Raw genomic sequence first — 16,876 nt, 5'->3', positions numbered from 1 at the left:
CACACTCTCTACCATCCCCTACTCCATCTCTCTTATACACATTCTCATTCCCCCCCTCTCTCGCTCGCACTCCCTCTCCCACTACCTACTCTCTCCCATCCCCTAATCTATCTCTCTTACACACTTCAATTCCCTCTCTCTCTCTCTCCCTCCCACTTCCTCTCCCACTGCCTACTATCTCTCTCTCTCTCCCATCCCCTACTCTCTCTCTACCACCCCTACTCTCTCTCATACTCTCTCCCATCCCCTACTTTCTCTCTTACACACATCCCATCCCCCCTCTCTCTCCCTCTCCCACTCCCTCTGCCATTGCCTACTCTCTTTCTCTCCCATCCCCTACTCTCTCTATCTCTCTTTCTCCTCTCTCATTCCCTACTATCTCTCTTTCACACAAACACCCATCCCCCCTCTCTCATCTCTAATCCCCTACTTTGTCTCTCACTTGCTCTCCCTCTCCCACTCCCTCTCCCACCGCCTACTCTCTCTCTTTCTCTCTCTCTCTCTCTCTCTCTCTCTCTCACACACACACACACACACACACACTCTCTCTCTCTCTCTCACTCTCACTCTCACTCTCTCTCACTCTCACTCTCACTCTCTCTCTCTCTCTCACACACACACACACACTCTCTCTCTCTCTCTACTCTCTCTTTCTCTCTTACACACATTTCCATCCCTCCTCTCTCCCCCTCTCCCACTCCATCTCCCATCGCCTACTCTCTCTCCCATCCCCTACTCTCTCTTGAGCTACTCTGTCTCCCCCCTCTCCCATTCCCTACTCTCTCTCTTTCACACACATGCACCCCCATCCTCCTCTCTCTCGCTCTCCCTCTCCCACTCCGTCTCCCACTACCTACTCTCTCTCTCCTCATTCTCGTACTCTCAATCTCTCTCTCCCATCCCCTACTTTCAATCTCTCTCCCCCATCCTGTACTCTCTCTTTGCCACCCCTACTCTCTCTCACACTTTATCTCACTCCCATCCCTACTCTCTCACACTTCCTCTCTCTCCCATCTCGTACTCTCTCTGCCACCTCTACTCTTTCTCACTTCCTCTCTCCCATCCCATACTCTCTCCCCTCTCCCATCCCCTACTTTCTCTCTATCTCTTTCTCTCACACACATAGACACACATAGCCATTCCCCCTAGCTCTCTCTTGGTCTTTCTTTGCAATTTAGGCCTCAATAGTGCATGCCCCCTATAGCGCACGCATGCTACTTAGAATTCAAATGGTTCTAATAGTGTGTGTGCGCTATAGGGCACACATGCTATTGAAATCTTTGCATTAAAACCAAGCCTAAGTCTTGGTTTTGCCTTGGAGATCCAACCCAAAGGTTTGGAGTTTATAAATAGGTCTAAGACATGTTTTCCAACAAACATACAAACAATGATTGATTTTTCTTGTGTGCTCTCCTTCAAGATTCCTCGTGGTTGGGTATTGATAAGATTAGGTTACATGGAATTATAGGTCTCTATCTTAGCTATCTAACCATATAATTTATTTTTAATTTGAACTATTTCAAGCCTTTCATCTATAATTTCTTTTGAATGTATGTTCATTTTTTGTCAAAAACCACCATGTACTAATTGGGCTATAGATTTTAGCTCATTCATCAAATTTTGCAACAACTTAGTTTTTTAGAAACTAGACTCCATTCTACACACTTTAAAAAAAAAAAGTTTTGATTTTAGATTAGTTTTCAATTATTTCTTGGGAGAGGACATAGATATTTAGCATTTTTGGGATGTGTCTAGTTAAAAAATTCATTAAAAAAAATACACATTATTAAATTACCCGAAAAATCTGGGATAAACCACATAGTGTTAAGTAACTTTTGACTAGAGCAATTAAAGAATTTCAAAAAAAAAGTTAAAATTTTAGGGGGGCCACACTTTGTACTGTGTTATGTTTTTTTGGAATAAATAATACCACTTTCTGTCACCCCTTTTTTTGAGGACCTAAAACTAAACCATTTTGAAAAAAAATTAGTAGTTTAGAAACTAGATTCAAAGGACTATGACTTTTGTTTTTGTCATATCTTAAAATTTTGAACGTAACTATCTTCAAATTCTTGTTGAAGTTCAGAAATTGCTGATTTTAGGAATAAGGTGTCCACTTATACCCCCCTTTTGCCACCACAACTTGGTGCACTTACCCTAATACCCTTGTTTTGGATGCAAAATGTCTAAAATAATCATGACCGCTATACACTGAAGTGTCTCCAAGGTACACTAAGCACGTTTCAACTCTCATCTTCTAATGACCATATCTTAGAGGTCATGGGGGATATATACAAACTGTCAGATGGTACATGGCCATGTTTATGAAACCTACAATATTATTTCTTAGTTTTGACAAATTCTAAATGGATTTGATTTGGCATAACATTTTTATATGATGCCAAAACTTGTAGTGTTGCTTAATGAATTGGAGTAACATTACATATATTTCCAACTGTCCATTGTGGCATTGGTTTGACTATTCTATTACCTCTAGATGGATGGGTTAAACCTAGAGACACTCTTGTTTTGGCTATGGACTGTCCATAATAATCATGACCATCATGTAATGAAGTGTCTCCAAGGTGCACTAAGAACGTTTCAATTGCCATTTTCTAATGGTCATATCTCGAAGCTTGTGAGGTCTATAGAGAAACTATTAAATGGTACATAATCATATTGAAGCATACAAGGGTAGACCATACTTGGATCTGAGACATGAAGAAAAGAGTAGTAGACCATACAGAGGTATTTATGACAAAGTGACACTAATGAAAAAACCACATACCCCAAAACTTGTCTATACAAATTTGGCATTTGAATATGCACATGTTGTATTTTTACAACTTTTATATACAAAAATTGGCATCTAAATATGCACATGTTACTTTTAAAAAACTTTTCTATACAAAAATTGGCATCTAAATATGTGCATGTTACATTTTTACAAGTTTTCTATGCAAAAATTGGCATCTAAATATGCAAATTTTACATTTCTTCTCAATCTTTATCTATAAAATTTGGCATCTAAATATGCACATTTAACATTTTTTCTTAGTTTCTATGCACAAATTTTGGCATCTTAATATGCACTGATAACAAAGTTACAATTTTTTGGATGAGATATATATAAAATTTTAAAAAATTATTCTACTGGATAGTGTAGAATCATTCTTTTGGTTCAACACAACCATGTGGATCAACTCTAACTCTCACCATCAGTGACTATAGCAGTCAATTTCTTTTTGAGATAAAAAAAAATTTGTCCCTTCTTCATTATCCTCATTTGCAATAACTACATATACATAACTTGTATTTAATGTACAAGGATATGTTAATATCAAAAACAATGGAGAGTGCAATTTTAAAGAAGTATTTTAAATTGATAAATTATCTGGCTCAAATAAGTTAGATATGTGGTCCCAATCTGTTAATACTTTAATCTAGGTCAATTGTAGCGCTCTTGGGATTTCATATGAATCAAGAGATTGGAAAGGTTTACATTACCAATTTTCAACCCAATGTCTTTATTCACATTTGTTCCATGCAAAATGCATACATGAAGAGAGAAAGCATGTGTGATGTCTTCTATAAATTGCTAATGCTAATGTATTTGAAGTTATAAAATAATGCATTTTACTTGATCCTTTAAAGGTACATCAATCCTCCAAGTTTTCAATGTCATCTTTAATTATCAAACAAAAACATCTAGAAACCAAAGACTTACCTATGTTACATGGTCTCATAGTAGAGTCATACCATTGCACTATTAATTTTACATCTTCTATCATTGTGCCACCTTCATATTTCAATTCCTCTCTAGCAAGTGCTCTTTTCACACATGATCGTGCAACATCATGCTTGCCCTTTTCATGACCTACTTCTGTTAATTTCAAAAATGTTGGACACCACTTGTCACATGTATCCTAGTCAACCAATAGAACATCCTTGAAATCTTCAATTGTGTCATGCAATTGTCTAACCATATTATGTGTTGGTTGTAGAAAATATCTCTTTCTCTTAAACTAACGTAGAATTTTCTAAAACATCCTTGCACAAACTATGATGAATAGGTTTAACCATTGCCAATGTAGAAGTGATACTTTCTTATAACCTTTCTATCGTCCTCTATGCTATCATGTGCATAAAGGAATTCTATGTTCACAAAAAAATGAGATTTATATAGAGTGGTAGTACATAGTTTGGACTTCATTTTAAGGCTTCAGTGTATAATTTTTGGAAAAATCAACAATGGAGACAATTGTGACCAAGGGAAAGGTGTCCTTACATATCTTAGATTTCTCATCTAAGCATCTATCTCTATTTTTATGGCCTATGTACTCAAATACTTGTTTCCCTTGAAATAATTTCGTAAAATCAACTACACATATACACTTTTTCACTAGCTCACACCTCTTTAATTCTTTTCCATCTTTAACACCATACATAATTGATTTTTACTTTCCAAGAGAAACTACTATTTGACCAATTTCATTGGTGATATCTAAATGTGAGCATGTTTGCAACTTTTTTAAATCACAACATTTATCACAAGAATCTTTCAAACACATGGCCTAACAATAAATGGTGTCATCATCTCATGTGCATAGTATACTTGTAATAAACTCTCTTAGTGACTTTGGAGGTTCTTTTAGACCACATTCCTTCAAAATTTCATTAGTGTGAAAAGTACAACATATATAATGCTAAAAATATTAGTTCATAGAAACTTCAACACGGCCCTACAATAACATGTGGTGTGTATATGATTAATATTAACATTAATTATATTTGTCATCTCAAAAAAAACTTTTGCTGATATTGATTTGAGGATACTTTTGAAGAAAAATTTCATAAAATTGTGTTTGAGTCATATCTAAAAATTGTTTTGAACGTGGGTCATAGTTTGTAGTCCCAATTTGTCTTTTGACAAAATCCCTTTTGTTTGGTGAAACCCTTATGTTTTCAAACAAAAAATTTTCATTTAATATTCTCAATGCACATCAATAACAACCTTGTCCTTGCGTGGGAGTCTACCTATGAATAACCAAAGTTGATCATTACTATTAGGGTCCTCTATTTTATCTCGCCTCTCCAAGGCTTTGTGTAATGTTATTCTATGTATCTTTAATTTATTTCTTATTCTTCTTAATATGTGAGATTTATTCATTTCCTTTCCCACTATGGCTGATGTGAGGACATGTCAACTAACATTAACATATTTTAGTAAATGATTTTGAACCAATGGTTTGATGATCTTTCACCGCTATTTTTAGATGATCTTAACCTCAAATTTCTTATCGTCTCTCTAAATTTCATTTTTTTAATAATTTCAACAACTACTTGACATCTTTGACTTACATTTAATTTTTCAAAATATCTTTTCTATATCTTACTAATATCACACAAATTAGATGCATTAGGAGAACATGGCTCATTACAAAAATTAGATGCAAGGGGTGAAATAGGTGCATACTCTTGAATTTCTATTAGTATGTGTTCTTGAAATTCATTATGGTACATTCTCACCACTTGATGTGAATTTGATGTTCCCTCTTTACATAATCTCCTTGAATGCATCCTTTCCTTTTCCTTTGTTACCTCTTGTCCCTCAGTTGATCTTCTCTTATTATTTCCCATTGTTCATGACCTACAAAACAACATAAATAATGCATGAAAATTAACTCAAAAAATAACTCAATTCAATCATTTTCTATAAAAATGAAATTATAATGATTATAAAAGTATGAACAAGACACACAAAAACATGAAATTTTGAATTTTTCAAAGCAACAAGACATAAAAATACGTACCTATAGCATAACACCCTATGCAATAGTAGTACAGGACCTTGCAAAAACTTGAAATGTCTATTGAAGGCCATTAAAGATGTTAATATTTTCATATTGTATAAAATATGATTGTGTTATTCATACCAAACACAACGTTCTAAATTTTTCCATAATAAACAAAATGTGATCATGTTATAAAGAGATAAATCATTGGAAATAGCTCTTGAAAACCCCATTAGGTTATGCAGAACTAAAAGCTATGACAAAGATTGAGAGTGTGAGAGAGTGATAGAGAGTGAGAGAGCTCCAGATGGAGAGAGAGAGAGAGAGAGAGAGAGAGAGAGAGGAGACAATAGGTTGGGGAGAGAGATGAAGATAGAGGTGATATGATGTAGAGACAGTAGATGATAGGAAGAGAGAGAGGGGATAATATGGGGAGAGATAGTGAATGGGATGGAGAGAGAGTGGAAGAGAGAGGTGATAGGATGTAGAGACAAAGGGAGGGAGTGAGAGGGAGTAATGGAGAGAATGATATAGGTAGAGAGAGATGAGATAGGATGGGGAGAGAGAGAGAGAGAGAGAGAGAGAGAGAGAGAGAGAGAGAGAGAGAGTATATATATAAACAAATATAAATATTGTGATATTGCTATCAAGATTTAATTGTGTAGTTTTCGAGTCAAACTCATTGACCCATTTTTAATGACTAGTGATTCACACATGAATCCATTTCTCATGAGAATAAATAGAACACTTAGCACTCATTGGATCTAGGTGATACTCATAGAGGTGAGGCACTGGGACTTCTTGAGAGGTCACCCATCCTAGTACTACTCTAGCTTGAGCATGCTTCACTATGAAGTTTCGTCCATGGTTAAACCCACTCTACTTGAAATCCCATTTGTAAAATAATCACCAAGTTTTGTGCCTTATGAACCATTCATTAGAAATCCCATCAAGCTCATCAAGTCATAAGTAGGAGATATTTCTACATCAAGACAAATTATGATATTGCTACCAGGATATGACTGTGCAGTTTTTGAGTCAAACTCATTGACCCATGTTTCATGAGTAGTGATTCACACATTATTCCATGATCTCTCATGAGAATAAATAGAACACTTAGCACTTATTAGATCTATGTAATGATCACAGAGGTGAAGCACAAGGACTTCCTAGGAAGTAGCCCATCTTAGTACTACTCTAGCTTGAGTGTACTTAACTACGAAGTTTCCCCCATGGTTAAACCCATTTTTCTTGCAACTCCATTTGAAACCTTCACCAAGTGTTGTGCCTTATGAACCATTCATTAGAAATCCCCTTAAGCTCACCAATTGATAAGCAGGAGATATTTCCATAGCAAGACAAATTGTGATATTGCTATTAGGAATTAACTATATAGTTTTTAAGTCAAACTCATTGGCCCATGTATCATAAGTAGTGATTCACACATAAATCAATCTCTCATGAGAATAAATGGAACACTTAGTACTCATTGGATCTAGTTAATGCTCATAGAGGTGAAACACCAAGACTTCCTAGGAGGTTACCCATCCCAGTACTACTCCATCTTGAGTGTGCTTAACTATAATAACAAAAATGGTTGAAGGACACTAAATATGGTGCACCAAGTTTTGTTGAATAAAATAGAAGATATGACATTACAAGTATCAATAAAACAAGAGGTTAGTGCAATAAGTCAAGAGGACTAAGATTCACAAGGTGAATTTTCATGTTGAAGGACATGAATAAATAAATTTCTTCCATGGAGTTGAGATGGTGAAATATATATAGATAAATTATAACATTTAGAGGGAGTTTGAAAATCCATCACATGCAACCTTGTACAAGGAAGTCATAAAAGAGGATATTGAATTTATAGGGAGTATTAAATTTCATTAAAAGCATCCTTGGATGAGGAGGTAAGAAGGTTAGTGTTTCTTCATAAAAGAGAAGTTCAAAGTGCAATCACTCATAATATATTCTTCTCTATAAGAGATAAGTTGAGGAGAAAACTCTTATCACTGATATGGGTCATGGTGGATGTCATGAAAATGCCATGAGAATATCCATGGTGGCTTCATATAAAACCTTGGATTTCATGTGTGAATCCATGATTTTAATGGGCCTATCTCCTATGTACATCATGAGAAAGTTATTGGAAGATGACGATCTTACAATAACTTAATCTTCTATTACAATTGATATCTTACGGTGTCTAAGAAAATCATACTAGAATACATCTTGCATGACAGATTAATTTCCTTAAAAGGACCATGATTATAATGTTCCTATGATAAGTATTATTGAGGATATGTGAGTAAATACCTTATGAACATTTGATTACTTGGTGAATATCATGTGTCTTGATATCTTTAGGTCATTACTTGGGATACTTGGTTAATATCATGTGACTTGATATTCTGAAGCCGTTACTCTTGATATCATGAGATGACATCAAAATGATGATAATCTCTTGATCAAAGATAGTCTCAAATATTCCATGCTTGATATTGTATTGAGGAAATATCTATTATATTGTTTATCTTCCTTAGCTAAGATGGAATGTTAATTATTGTAGCATTGGCCAAATTATTCTAATCAATGAAATCAAATGTTTGAATGCCTGATCAATCTCAAACATTTGATATCTACCCTTCACGGTTATTATCATGGAACATAAGTATTATTGATTATATATATATATGTCTGTATGTATGTATGTATTTATATTTATATACCTATATGTACACATATATGTCCATTGTCTTTCCTTCTAATTGAGGGCATCCTTTCAATACCACCGCGGCTAATGAATTCAGGGATTGAAAATCCGGAGAAAGTTTCTGCAGGGATTTGAAATTTTTGAGGCTTAATCTTTCCAAAGAGTTGAGCAGTCCAAACTGATCGGGAAGGGTCCACATATTTTCAGAACCAGATATGTAAAGCTCTCTCAGATGGCTTATTTGACCCAAGGACTGTGGAAGGGCCACTAATTCGGGACATTCCTGTAGCCATAGATTCTATAAAGAAGATAGGCTACCGAACCCATCTGGCAATGCAGCAAGGTATGCATTTCCCATCATGTATAACGATTTCAAGGTCAGCTAGCCAAAGTGAAGTGGAAGGCTTTCTAGTTTACAATCACTACTCAATCTGAGGAAACTTAGAGAAGCTAAATCGGAAAAGCTTTCTGGTAATGCGTTTAATTGTTTGCAACGAGGCAAGTTTAAAATACGCAAAGATTTCAGCTGGCCGAAGCTATTCAGAAGGCTTACTAGCGGACAATTTAAGTACAACTCTTGTAAAGCAGATAAATTTCCGAACTGTTTTGGCAGTTCAGCAATAATTGCCCTACAAATCTGTAGGTAACGTAAAGATTTAAGCTCGCAAAAGCTTTCAGGAAGGGCTTGGAGTTCAGGACAATATTTTAAGCTTAAAGCTTCCAAGGCAGTAAGGTTGCCAAAGCTGTCAGGTAATGCGGCGAGGTTTAAATTGAGCTCTAAAAATCTTAGAGATTGGATTTGAACAAAAATAGGTGGGAGAGTCAGTCGCCTTGGAGAATAGCTTTGCAATTTTAGGTCCTCCAGTGATGAAAAGTTCCCCACACATTCAAGTAATCTATCCGGTAAGCATGATCCGGTACATAGATGCACAAGCTGTAGTGACGATGGAAGCTGCACTTACATTTGCTCATTTCAAAGAAATTTCATGCAAATTTATAAAGAAACATATATATATATATATATATTTTTTTTTTTTATTTTTTTTTTTATTAAAGAACTTACCTCATAAACATCATAAGGAACGTTACCAACTAGAAACGCCAGCCTCTTTGCGTTGTTAACATCCACCGGTAAATCATGGCCTCTCAAATACCTTAAATCCTCAAAGTTTTCTTTGCACACTCCCTTGACACAGACGGCAGGCCCGAAGTGGAGAATTCTTAAACCATTACTAGTTGATGCAAAACTTTCCCCTTCAATTTCACATTCAGTTTTGCCCGAAAGCCACATTCCTTTTTTACTCTGTACAATATAATTATTCTCATGAGATCGTATATGGTTTATTTATTTTTTCAAATAAAAATTGTAAGGCTAAATTGAATGTTTCTCATAAGCTATTTTATTTTATTTATATCTATACATTATCTAGTAGGAGATATTTGTCTACATTAACTAGTCAACTTATAATATTGTTATAAAGATTCTACTATGTAATTTTTGAATCAAATTCATTAATCTATCTTTTATGTGTAGTAGTTCACAAGAACTCATCTCTCATGAGAATAAATGGAACACAAGAACTCATCTCTTATTAGAATAAATTGAACACTCAAGCTTGCTTAGCTACGGAGTTTCCTCCATAGTTAAATCCAGTTGGCTTACAATTCCATTTGCAAAACATTCGAACAAGTATTATGAATCAGTCATTAGAAATTCCTTTGAGTTCATCAATTGATAAGTGGGCAATTTTTTTCACACTAAAAAATTTATATTCTTGTGATATTGCTATTAGGATTTAATTGTATAGTTTTTCAGTCAAACTAATTGACTCGTGTTTCATGAATATTGATTCACATTAATCCATCTCTCATATTTCCTCAATTTGACTTGTTTTGGAAAAATATCTCCTACTTATCAACTGATGAGTTTAAGGGGCATTCTAATAAATGGTTCATAAGGCACAACACTTTGTGAAGGTTTTACAAATAAGGTTGCAAACTTCGTAGTTAAGTGCACTGGAGCTAGAGTAGTACTAGGATGAGTGACCTCCCCGAAAGTCCCAATGATTCACCTTCATGAGCGATGGATTCATACAAATTACTACTCGTGAAAAATAAGTGTCAAAAAGTACACAATTAAATCTTGATAGCAATATCAAATTGACTTGCTGTGGAAAAATATCTCCTACTTATCAATTGATGAGCTTAAGGGTCTTTCTAATAAATGATTCATAAGACAACTTTACAAATGGGGTTGCAAGCAGAGTGGGTTTAACCATTGAGGAAACTCTGTAGTTAAGTGCATTAGAGCTGAAATAGTACTGGGTCACCCAGATCCAATGAGTGCTAAGTGTTCCATCTATTGTCATGACGGATAGATTCATGTGAATCACTAGTCGCGAAACATGAGTCATTAAGTTTGACTAAAAAACTACACAGCTGTGGAATAATATCTCCTACTTAAATTATCGTGAAATGCTATTATAGATCAAAGAATTTAATTCAAAAACTGTATAGTAAAATCCTTAAAGCAATTTGATGAGAGAATAATATTGTGCACCACATACCTGCCTACATCGGAAAGCTTCAGAAATGGATAATGTATCGTCCATGAGTCTATCAGTATTTGAAAATTTCTTCCCTCTTGCTCTGACTGCATCCACAACTTTCACAGTGCCTGCTTGATAGTCCAGATCTTTCACAAAGTCCATTAAATCTCTCCATTCTGGTTGACCCTCGCGACAAACCTGTGCCAGTGCAAGATTTTGTTTATGATTGTCCTCGCGACAAAAATGTACTAGCCCAGCATTCTCTAGCGCTTTAAGGTTGTCCCTTCCAACAGCATAAGAGACAATCCGCCATGGAAAATCTTTGAAAAAGAAAACAATGTCCAGAAACGCTTCTTTTTGACTGTCTTCTGTCAAACTGTGATATACAATATCCACCACACGTTCACACATTTCCTCTTCTCCTTTTGTTAAAGATTCCTTGAGAAATGTGACCAGTTCATTACAGCTGGACACGTCGTCCAAGTGTTCTTTCAATTTAGAGCCAATCAAGTTCAATACGAGAGGAATACCACTGCATTTTTCAACAAGGCCGTCTATATCAACGCCAAATGGGAACAACTTGTCAGTGTTTCCGAGAGCTGTTTTGTGCAAAAGCTGTTTTGCTTGTAGAGGAGAAAGAGGCCTTACGCAGTGCTCATTGTGCTCAATAATACCTCGCTTGAACAGAAAGCTGGTCTCGTCTAGCCTTCTTGTGGTCACAAGAATCTTCGTTTGCTTTGGAAGGCAACGCAGATCTCGCGGCAAAAGTTTTTGTAGGTCATCTCCTTTCAATGCAATATTGTTGATAAACATAAATACAGGTTGAGCGGCTCTTTTAAATTCTTCTTTCAATGTCGCTTGACCCTCCACATCGCTTCTCAAGGTAATTCGTATGTTAAACAAATCATGCAGAATTTGTTCCTGCAGTGCCTTGAGATGATTCTCCGAACAGCTTTCCTCCATATCGAGCCTGCAAAATTTGTAGGGAGAAAGGTCAAGCTTACTGTACACAGCACTACCAACACTTGTCTTTCCAACGCCGCCGGCGCCGTAGATAACCACAGCTGTTCTTGAAGGATTAACTTCCATCTTCAGAAGCCCAATTACTTCATCTCCTGCATCTTCAATGCCCACTGCCACATCAGAGAACAAAATCCTCAATTAATAAATAGGAGATTATTTCTATAGCATCATTGATAGATTCAATGAATGCTAAGTCTTTTAATAAGAAATGGATTTGAATCATTACTCATCAAATATGAATAAATGAATTTAACTCAAAATTACACAATTAAATCTTATAATAATTCACAAATCCCTTAATATTAAGATGATATTTCATATATTACCTGCAACAAGATATTGCCCCTGAGATCGAAGAGCTCTAGGGGTAGTATTCATAAGAAAGACTTTCCAAGGAAAGTAGTGGTATTGTAGTATTTTTCCACTTCCAAAAATTTCAGTGAACAATATATCTAGGATTTTTCTTATGCATTTGACCTCTCTTAACTCTTCCTACCATTCAATGAGTCAAAGACAACTATTTATTGAAGTAATTGTAATGAATTCTTCTTCTTTAATCATTTGATTACTCAATCATGCAATTAAGAAGCTATTGTAATCTTCCAAATCAATAAACAACAAGTCTCTATTTTTGGTTGATTTTTTCTAATTTCTACATTCAATTTGAGCATTGGTTTGAGATGTTTAGGTAAGTTCAAGAGTTTAAAAAATCCATGAAAGTGAAACAAATTGGTTAAAAGACATGACAAAGAAATCACCCAAGTTTGAAAAAATCCATGAAAGTGAAACAAGTTGGTTAAAAGATATGACAAAGAAATCACCCAACTAGAAATTGAGAACAATAATCCATGAAAGATAAACAAATTGGTTAAAAGATATGATAAGGAAATCACCCAATTAGAAATTGAGAATAATTAAAGCTTTTCTACAAAGAAAAAAGTACAAGAAAGGCAAGAGGTCATTGATCCAAGTGTGAATAATCGTCAATTTACAAGCCGAAGTAGTAGACACAAAAATTCTTTAAATCTATCCTTAATTTGCTAGCATGTAAAATATCTGGATCTTTTATGGCCCTTTGGTTGCTGGAATATGAATAGGAAATTAGGCTTATGTTTTGTGATATATCTGTTTGATGTACCAAATTAGAATTGGGAATAGGAATTGATGCTCCCATTTTGCCCCAAAAATGAGCATATGTCCATTCCAAAAAATACTTGTTATTGGAATAGTTAATCTTATTCTCATTTTGACTTTTTCTTATTTGATAATGTTTTCAGACCCACTTTGACTTCCGATTGTATTTCTATGTGGAATCATACATTCTTGGAATGGTAGTGGTTGTAATAAGTGTCAAGAATCGATTTGCAGGCGATGAATTAGGTCTATACATAAATGGAGAAGAGGATGTAAATTGTTGTACAAGATTTTATCCCACCATTAGAGGATGAGTTAAGCAACCAACCAAAGGATAAATTTTTATCAATATTTTAGACAATGTTTTGGCAAGATATTTTGCATAAGAGAAGAAGTCGTCTATGGGACTAATTTTCATTTTTCATTCTCATTTCCCATTCTCATTCCCATTCCCATTTTCTATTCTAATTTTACTTTTTTGTGCCAGCAACCAAACAACCCTTAGTTTATGTTTCTACTGAAAGGTTAAACATATTTTTTTGTTAGAAAAGATAAATAAGGCAACCTTCTACACTCCTAGCCTAGGTGAAGGTTTGTAATAATAATAAATGTATTAATCAAAACAAAAGAAAAATCAATATAAAAAATGTCAAGAAATCTTTCTCACCATTTTTAAAAATATATTTTAATACTTAAATAATATAAGTAATATTTAACTTTAAATTAATTATTCTGTCAACTAGGTGGATTGTTTTATTTATTATAAGTTGCATATTTCTTATCTTTTGTTATCAAATTTACCTTTAATTTAATATCCAATTTCTATTATTCATTTCAAGTTGCAACATGTGTTTATATTATTCATTACTTGGTTCCAAGTTTTGTTGTGTAAAAAAATTCTATTATTTAATTTATTGTATATATGACATGGTTGTTCATAAAAGATTCTTTAAATCATTATAAATTCTTGTAATATATCTTAATCTAATTTCAAATATGCTTTTTGTTTTATCATTCTTTAAAAAATCCTAACATTGCTATTCATAATTATGTCTTTCAACAATTGTTAAGCCTTTTATTTAAATTAATCTACTTTCAACTCTATAATTAAATATATTATGATTTATATTTAATGTACATATTCGATAACTATTGTTCTAATATATAGTATTATTAATGTTAAATGTTTTTGATGAATAAATCCATTTCTATTAATATAAATATAAAGCTATATATTCACAAAAAAAGTGTTCGAAGACATAAGGTCACCCCGTGAGAGTTCACACAGCCAATGGCTGGACACATAATTATTCATACAAAAACATATAAAGAAACCTCAGGCTTCAAAAACAATGCCAACCAAGGGAAGATCATGATAATCATGACCCCATATATCAACAGGGTTGGTGGGGGCTGAAAAAAAGCCCACCCATCTACAACATCATCATTATTCTCTTTATCTTGATCTCCCTTCAACCTAGGAGGCAAGATCACCAAGTCCAACCAGGGGAAGGACCACTTATGATCTGGATGGGCAGAAGGCTACACAAGAGTAGGGGAAACAAGGGGATCCATTGGGGACTAGCCAAAACCATGCCTCAAGGGAGGGAAGACTGAGTGTCGATGACCTCCAAAATAACACTAGGAAAGCAACGAGGATGTTATGACCTATAGGTGTGAAATCGATGGGGCAAAGAGTTGTGATCACACCAATGACTATGAGGAGGCATGCAATCTCCATAAAAAGTATCAGGTGACACCTTAGAAACCATATAGGAAGCATTCTCCTAATGAGTTAAGAGCTCCTATGGGCAAGCCACTTCTAGAGCTAGTTTATTAGTTTGTACTTGAATCTACATCATCACATTATTGCACACACAAGCTTTAGTATGTATAGCAACAATTATGTCAAGAGAGATTTGAGAAAACACAACAACATTTATGTCCTTCCATATAGTAAATAAGATCTCCATTGTGAAAGCATGCTAAATTTGAGAGTATTTGTAGAGGAGCCTAGGCAAATCCCTGAGTAGGATCATATTCCAAGAAAAGGCTTCTCAATGAAAAAGCTTGAAAAATTCATGAATCCAATCCCAATACTATTGGGTCGGTCTACAAAACTAGAAATAATGCAAAAATTCTCAGAAAGATATATATTCACAAAAGAAAGTGTTGCTAGACATAATGTCACCTTGTGAGATTTTACACGATTGAAGGCTAGACAATTAACTATTCATAAAAAACATATAAAGAAGACTTAGGCTACAAGAGCAATGCCAACTGAGGGAAGATCATGATCATCATAGACTCATACATTAGTGAGATTGATGGGGTTCTCAGGAGGAGCCCACCCATCCACAACATCATCATTATTCTCTTTATATTTATCTCCCTCTAACTTGAGAGGCAAGATCACCAAGTCTAGTTGGGGGAAGGACCACTTAGGATCTGGATAGGTAGAAGACTACACAAGAGTAGGGGAAACAAGGGGAGCCACTGGGGACTAGCCAGAACCATGCCTCAAGGGAGGGGAAACTAAGTGTTGACGACTTAGCTACTAGGGACTAGCTAAAACCATGCCTCAAGGGAGGGGAAACTAAGTGTTGACAACCTCCAAAATAACCACTAGGTGAGCAACAAGGATGCTATGACCTATGGGTGTGAGATTGATGGGTCAAAGAGTTACGATCACACCAATGATCACGAGGAGTCGTGCGATCTCCATAAAGAGCATTAGGTGGCACCTTCACAACCATATAAAGATAATTCCTCTAATGAGGTAAGAGCTCCTATAGGTGGGCCACCTCCAGAGCTAGTTTATTAGTTTGTACTTGAATCTACATCATCACATTATTGCACACACAAGCTTTAGTATATATGAGTAAAAGTACAAAGTTGTGTCAGCTTTTAGGTTGAGTTATCAAAATGACTAAATTTGAGTATTTCTATCTAAAACTCAATTTTGTTCAAACATAAAATCTTGATAAATTTATTCTAGCTAAGTTATATATGGTCTCACACTTTTCCAATTGGAAATGTCTATTAAATGCATGCTTTATACTAGTTAGTATTCAATTACTAAAGAAATAAAATTATCTCAGAAAATTGATGTTTCAATAACTCTTACTAATTTTTATGATGTTTTTTTAATAACATATAAACACCATTTTATAGAGCTCAAAGTAATCAAGATCCACATATAGAGTTCATGGTGTTTTAATTAGATAGAGTATTTTGTAATTAAAAAAGTCTACAAGTATGTATTTTAACACTTAGGAAGATGTTGACTTTGAGAAAGAAAAAAATATTAATTCAAATCAATAAAAAATTAAAAATTATATGACATTCAAGAGGAGAGAGTTCTCTTTCACAATCTATAAGTTTTCTTTTGGTTGGAATAGAATTATTTTGAAAAATGTGGTGGGAGATGAAAACTGGGTATGTGCAAGATCATGGTGTACCAAACTATGGCCTTAAGTGGCAGTGAAAAATCAACAAATCAGGTTTATGTCAACTTGACACATAATTTTGAAGTGGTTATGGACTTTATATCAAAAATTTGTAAGAAAATAATTTGTAGAAAATTGAATGTAGTTTCTAAAATACTAGGCCTTATCAGGAGAAAAAAATAATTGATTGGTCAAAAGTTTGAATTT

The 16,876-nt window shown here is 34.6% G+C and overlaps 1 protein-coding gene across 1 annotated transcript; it reads right to left on the bottom strand.

The window, feature by feature from the left end:
• Nucleotides 1-8,896: 8,896 nt before the first annotated feature.
• On the bottom strand, nt 8,897-12,464 carry LOC149546722 (TMV resistance protein N-like). The gene is made up of 4 exons (XM_089794045.1): nt 12,413-12,464; nt 11,082-12,196; nt 9,578-9,817; nt 8,897-9,466 (listed from the first exon to the last, which is right to left on the bottom strand). The coding sequence occupies exons 1-4, from the start codon at nt 12,462-12,464 to the stop codon at nt 8,897-8,899; spliced, it is 1,977 nt and encodes a 658-aa protein (XP_089650171.1).
• Between the last annotated feature and the right edge of the window lie 4,412 nt (nt 12,465-16,876).

This window comes from Cupressus sempervirens, chromosome 7 (assembly GCF_028749045.1).
Source record: "Cupressus sempervirens isolate cs-2001-9-10 chromosome 7, ASM2874904v1, whole genome shotgun sequence".
NCBI classification, from domain to species: Eukaryota; Viridiplantae; Streptophyta; class Pinopsida; order Cupressales; family Cupressaceae; genus Cupressus; species Cupressus sempervirens.
Note: the sequence above shows the minus strand (reverse complement) of the source record. Positions and strands in the feature narration are given on the sequence as shown.

What these genes read in the sequence shown, in the direction of transcription:
- LOC149546722 (XM_089794045.1), bottom strand. Translation starts at nt 12,464, where the DNA reads ATGAATACTACCCCTAGAGCTCTTCGATCTCAGGGGCAATATCTTGTT. An exon ending in AAGCTTTCCGATGTAGGCAG is followed by an intron (nt 9,818 to 11,081) that starts GTATGTGGTGCA and finishes TATATTGTACAG; the next exon opens with AGTAAAAAAGGAATGTGGCT. An exon ending in TTCCTTATGATGTTTATGAG is followed by an intron (nt 9,467 to 9,577) that starts GTAAGTTCTTTA and finishes ATGTAAGTGCAG; the next exon opens with CTTCCATCGTCACTACAGCT.